Here is a 6000-nt window from a genome sequence, read left to right as displayed (position 1 = left end):
TGAATATTGACAACTGCATGATGCTTCAGGCCTTTAGCTATACAAGATTGACTAGGAGGAACTGGGTAAAGGTGGGCTTCAGTCGGGAGATGCTGATGAAGAAGTGGTGGTGAAGACGGCAGAGGAGGAGGTGGACAAGCTTCGGTCAGGTCAGGTTGGTTTGGGTCGCTCGCTTCTGCTCACTGGGCCGAGGGGTTGGACGTGAATGAGGGCCGACGAAGGATGGCAGGTAGCGTGACGAAGAGGAAAATGCAAGAGGAAGGGGAGAATGGGAGGAGGGATGAAGACAAACACAGGACAACGTTATTCAGGTTAGGATCATTCATGCATGATGCTAGCCTGGTGCACAACTCTACGTGTGGATTTCACCACATGAGGGTGAATTCATGAACAATGCATTATGCTAGAAGAAACTGACCATTTGACAAGATCTTGGTGGGTTTACTGAACATGAGCATATATGCATCTCTATTACCATCAGTCACTCACAAACTCTCTTTCGGTTCCTGTGTGACAGGACGCTGAAAGTGTTCCATTGAGATCTGCTCAAACTCTAATCAGTTGTGAGGGAGATGGATGGACAGCACGGATACAGGGAGTAAAGAGGAGACAGCGATGGGGGTGAAGAGAGAGCCCAGAGAGCCGGTGTCTTTCCACATGAAGTGCCAATTATTCCACCCTGATAGAGCAGAAAAAGACTCTCCGTCTCTCTCTTGCCCATATCTCTCTTCCCTTTAACCTTCTCCCTCTCTTTCATTTCTCTCGCTCTTTTCCAAACCTGCTGGCCCATGTCCTTTTCACAGAGCCTTCTCAAAAAGTCCCTGGAGAACACAACTATGATGGAGATTAAAATAGCTACTGCTTTTGCACAGTCATAAGGAATACATTTCCCTTTTGGCCATTTCCCACTTACTTTTTCAGACCTTTTACGATTTATCTGCCACAAGCTCATGTAATTTGAGAATAGACATAAAGTTGTTCAAGGAAGTCATATGTGAAATGAAAATGGGTGCTAGGGGGGTACACAAACAACTTTAGATAGAGATACAAAAGATACATTAATGAAATATGTGCAACATGAGGATTTTTATTGCATTTACTAAAGTTGAGAAAAGCTATTTTATTGTGCTGTCTGCAAGACTCTGTTGCATATTAGTTTTAACAGTATGAAAAAATCTGCATACTGCACAGTTCTCTGAAGAGAAGAAAACTGTATACACTACTGTTCAAAAGTTTGGGGTCAGTTAGGTTTAGTTAGTACTTTTATTTAGCAAGGATGATCCATGTGACAGTCGAATGTGACAGTAATGACTTTTGTAATGTTACAAAAGGTCACTATCTCAAATAAATGCCATTTATTCATGAAAAAAGTATTACAGTCTCTACAAAAAAATATTGATAATAGTAAGCAATATTTCTTGAGCACCAAAAATATTAGAAATTTTAGTATGACTTCTGAAGTATCACTGAAACCGTAAAGTAATGGCTGCTAAAATTTAATTTGAAAATATATAAAAATAGTAAACTTGTAATAATATTAATGCCAAGTTCTTTCATGAAACTCTAGATGGTGCAGGCTGATGGGACGTTAAGCCAAAATGAAGATATTCTCAGCGTTAAACAACTTGGCATAAGCTGATTGGTTCATGTTGCATACGCAGCCAATGAGCATCCAGCTTTACATTTTAAATGGCTGGTTAGCATTCACTAGAGCATTTGGGAGCACGCTTTCAGAGTTCCTCCGAAACCCTCCACCTCCCCAGCTCCACCTGTATACATCTGCTATGGGTTATTATATGAGTATATGCTATTTGTGCAGCAGCAGTATGTCTTAAATGCTCACAGCACCGTATTGACATATGTATTGGCAGTAGCAAGCAATAATCTACAACAACCGCAATAACCAACAGCAGCAGCATTGTATTTTTCAACTGTATTGTTGATCAATACATGCCGACTTGGTAATCATAAGAGACTTATTACCAACCCCAGACTTTTGAAAGGTGGTGTACATTTCATTTTCACTCAATTCTAACTGAATCCACAATTAGTCCAGTAAAGACAGGGAGAAAAGGTCAGAAAGTGAATCAGACCAAAAGAGAGTGTGTGAAGTGTTTGTGGAGCAGTGATGTGTTAATTTACTTTAAGCAGTCAGGGAGAGCAATCATTTCAAAGACAGAGTCTTTTGAGAGACTTATAAAACTAAATCAAACATGGCTGAGGCTGAGAGGCACAGTGAAAGGCACAGCAAGCAGAAAAAAGCCTCAATGAAATGAGACGAGAGTCCGGGTGAAAAGATGCGTGTGCATAAATGTTTTGCCGCTAAGAGGGTTAAGACAAAAAAGAGATATACGCAGTCCACTTCAAAGGGAATAATTAGCTGTTACACTGACAAGACTAAATCCTGATCATATCCAGCTTAGCAGGAGTGCCTATAACAGCAAATATGCTCTCCTGTAATTATAGCTGCAATGAACCCTCTGATCTTGCTCGCTCTCTTGCCAATATCTGCTTCTCTCTTCCTTCCCCATAAAAGATTAGATTCTTTTCTAATATTCATGGCCTGTTGAACAGGGGCCAGATTTATTAAACACGGAGTGAGGAGATTTACAGAGCGCCAGCATATCTATCTTCTCCTTACCTACAGCACACAGGCCCTCAGCTGTCCGCGTGTGTGCGTCTTTTTCTCCCTCTAATCCATCTTTCAAACCCTCCCCTGTTTTCTCCACCTGTCTTGTTCGCTTCGCTTATGTTGTAGAGCTCACATTTCCCTAGTCTGTGGCTTCAAGCTTTCTTTTTCCCTCTTCTCCTGAGACCCACCAGTCTCTGGTTTCTTTGTTCTGTTAGGGGTTTTAAGTGCACTTTAGAGTCCCAAATGTTCTGCGATTGACGCACCAATTCAGCTTTTTCAAAGCGTCACTGCTAGAAAGTTCTCTCCCAGCATCACTTCAACTTGTGAATGACACACACAGACAAACACACGCATACATACACATACATCTCTCCTAAGCTCTCGGCAGTAGTCTGAGCTGTGGAATCTGAGCTCTGAAATGCCCTCAGACAGACATTATGAATTGGTTTCAAGCTTAAAATGATCTTCTTAGCTTTCTGCAAAACATTTTAAATGTTAATGCAAACTTACTCAACAGTAAGGCTGAGAACAACCAAGACAAACCAAAACCGAGACCAAGACTACAGATAGACTAAAACTAAACTAGGACCAGGCTAAGGCTAAAAATCAACACTTCAATTGTCAACTCAACCAGAGGTCCCTGGCTCAAATTTCTGATCTTGTTAATATTTTTTCTGGTAAAAGAAATACCCAAATGAGGTGGTAAAAATGATTTCAGAAAGACATGAGAATCATTTTGTTATTTTTTACACAGAGATTGGTAGGTCTACTAGTAAAATCTGTTGACTTTAGGAATCTTTGTTACATTATGTGCCAAAGGTGGACATTCAAAAATGGGAAAAAAACACCTTCAAGTTTTTCTCCAAAGTCTGAATGCCTGTAATTCAAGAACTATTAAAGATATCTTAATGCCCTTTTAGATACTGGATCTTAACTGGATCTTTTGGCATCTTCATTTTTAAGGCCTTATATGGTTCAGGTCCAGAGATATTGCAATTTCAATATGGCTCCAGGAGTAACCTGTTAATTTGTACACATTTTCAGTGGTCCAGGAATTTTTAAGGACTTTCCAAGCAATAGTTTTTTTATTTTCAAGGACTTCCATCTGAGATCTCACTTTTCAAACAATGTCTTCTCTTTCAAATCAAAACCACAGATAATTTTCGTAAGGGACTTGTAACTGTAATGGTTTGATGTTTTCTACTGTTTAACAACAACAACAAAAAAAATGAATAAAAAAAAAAATATTCGCAAAACCACTCTGAAATCCTGATCTAAAAAAAAATCATTTGTGATATGCGCTCTGAAGTCCTGAATTGAATCAAATGATTCACAAACCTGCTCTGAAGTTCTGATCTGAATCAAATGATTTGCGCTCCAAAGTTCCAATGTGAAGCAAAAGATTTGTGAACCTGCTCCGAAGTTCCAATCTAAATCAAATGATTCGTAAACCCTGAAGTCCTGACCTCAATTAAATGATTTGTGATACGTGATTTGAAGTCCCGTTTTGAATCAAATGATCGAACTGAGTTTTGAAAAATTCAGTTTAACCCATCAATACGTACTTTTTAAAATCGTTACAAGCAATGTTGAAATTCAAAAATGATTGACTCTTTTAATTTCATCTGTTTTTTTGGCTAATGAATTGTTTGAAATGAATGATCGAAATCACAAGTTTGAATCAAACGGAGCGTTTCCAGCGTAAATGACTCAATTGATTCGGTTCATCTGTCCTCTTTTTGTGTTTTCAGCCAAGTTTACATGGCATTGTCAGTACTACTACTGGCTTAGCTCACTTGTTTTGTTTCATTACTTTTTTTAAAACTAAGGATTATTATTATTTTTTTTTTAATTGTGTGAATTTGGCCAAAAAATATATTAAAGGTATATATAAAAAAACACTTATTTCATAGATACATTGCCTTTCAAAAAAAAAAAAAAAAAAAAAAAAAAAATCAAGCACTTTTCAAATACCTCTTCAGGAATATTGCTATTTTCAATAGTTTTTCAGCCCTTAAATTTCAAAAAGTCAATTCAAGTACTTCAAGCACTGTAAGGACCTTGTACGAACCCTGTGCATAAAAAAGCGCCATAAATATTATTTTTGCCTGTAACTTAAGAAGTATTAAAGATATCAAAATTTGATTTTAGATTCTAGTTCTTAATAATCTTTTCTTTTGCAATCTTTATTTTTAAGGCCCTACATCGTTCAGTCCCAGAAATATGGGGATCACAGCTCCATATTCAGAATAATACCCATTTTTAGCAGTCGAAAACCAAAAGTTGGTCACATTATATACAGCTGATACTTATTGAATTTAAAGGGTAATGTCTGAATAATAAGTAATAAAAAGAAAGTTTGTTAAAACCCAATATCTAAAAGGCCATTAGTATGTCTTTAATACTTCTTGAGTTACAGGCATGCAAACTTTGGAGAAAAATCTTGAATTTGATATTGATACTTTTGAATGGTCACCGTTGGCACATAATGCAAAGACAATGATCTTGACAATGATCTGAAAAACAAAGACTGCTAAAGTCAACAGATTTTACTAATAAAACTACCAATCTCTGTGTAAAAATAACATTATGATACTGCCATCTTTCTGAAGTCATTCTTACCTCCCTGTAATTTGGCTCTGAATGAAAATTCACTCTCAGGTGCAAATTGACAATTTGACCCCCCTCTACAAATGAGTAGATTACTCAGTAAAAATACATCAGTGACATTTAATATTTTGGCTTTCATCACTTCACGTTTATCTTTCTTCAAAAAACATTGTGACAAAATCAAAAATTCGAGCCGGGGAAGTTAGTAAATTAAGTCTAGACAATACTATAACCAAGATAGACAGACAGATAGATAGATAGATAGACAGACAGAACAATAGTTAGAATGATGGAATGATAGAACAATACACTACTAGATGATATAGAACCACAGAAAGATAGATAAAACCATGGAATGATAGACAGAACGACAGAACAACTGATGTATAGAAAAACAGAATGATAGACAGAGAGGCAGACAGATCATACCTGCTGTTGACCCTGGTTCTTAAGGAAGTCCTCTCTCTGTTTGCTTGTTTTGTTCTTTTCTGAACCACTCTGCTGCAGGTGCTTGAGACGAGACAACGCTTTTCCACCACCAGTCTGAGAAGGATGCGAGAGAAGAAGTGATAAATCTGTGCACTGTATTTGGTAAAATTTTCACCCTATTTCCAACAGTGTATTTGCCATCACCGGCAGTCAAAGGAAGTGCTGGAGGAGAACAGGCAGGAGGGTGATGTGTTTTTAATAGAACACATGCATCTCATTCTCAGTCCTCTCATTCTTTCTCTCACACACAAACTCATTATCTACAATTT

At 37.6% G+C, this 6000-nt stretch overlaps 1 protein-coding gene across 7 annotated transcripts in view; it reads right to left on the bottom strand.

Annotated features, from left to right (window-relative positions):
* srcin1a (SRC kinase signaling inhibitor 1a) overlaps window positions 1-6000 on the bottom strand; it is a 169684-nt gene continuing 163684 nt past the window's right edge. For 5 of the 7 annotated variants that reach the window (XM_051106734.1, XM_051106739.1, XM_051106735.1 and 2 more), the window contains one exon: window positions 5666-5785. In XM_051106734.1, the coding sequence (XP_050962691.1) occupies window positions 5666-5785 (120 nt within the window). Of the gene's footprint in view, window positions 183-5665; window positions 5786-6000 lie in introns of those variants that run through there. The other 2 variants (XM_051106733.1, XM_051106740.1) reach the window with 1 other exon arrangement.

The sequence above is a fragment of the Labeo rohita genome, chromosome 3, assembly GCF_022985175.1.
Source record: "Labeo rohita strain BAU-BD-2019 chromosome 3, IGBB_LRoh.1.0, whole genome shotgun sequence".
NCBI classification, from domain to species: Eukaryota; Metazoa; Chordata; class Actinopteri; order Cypriniformes; family Cyprinidae; genus Labeo; species Labeo rohita.
This window is presented reverse-complemented; position numbering and strand designations above follow the sequence as displayed.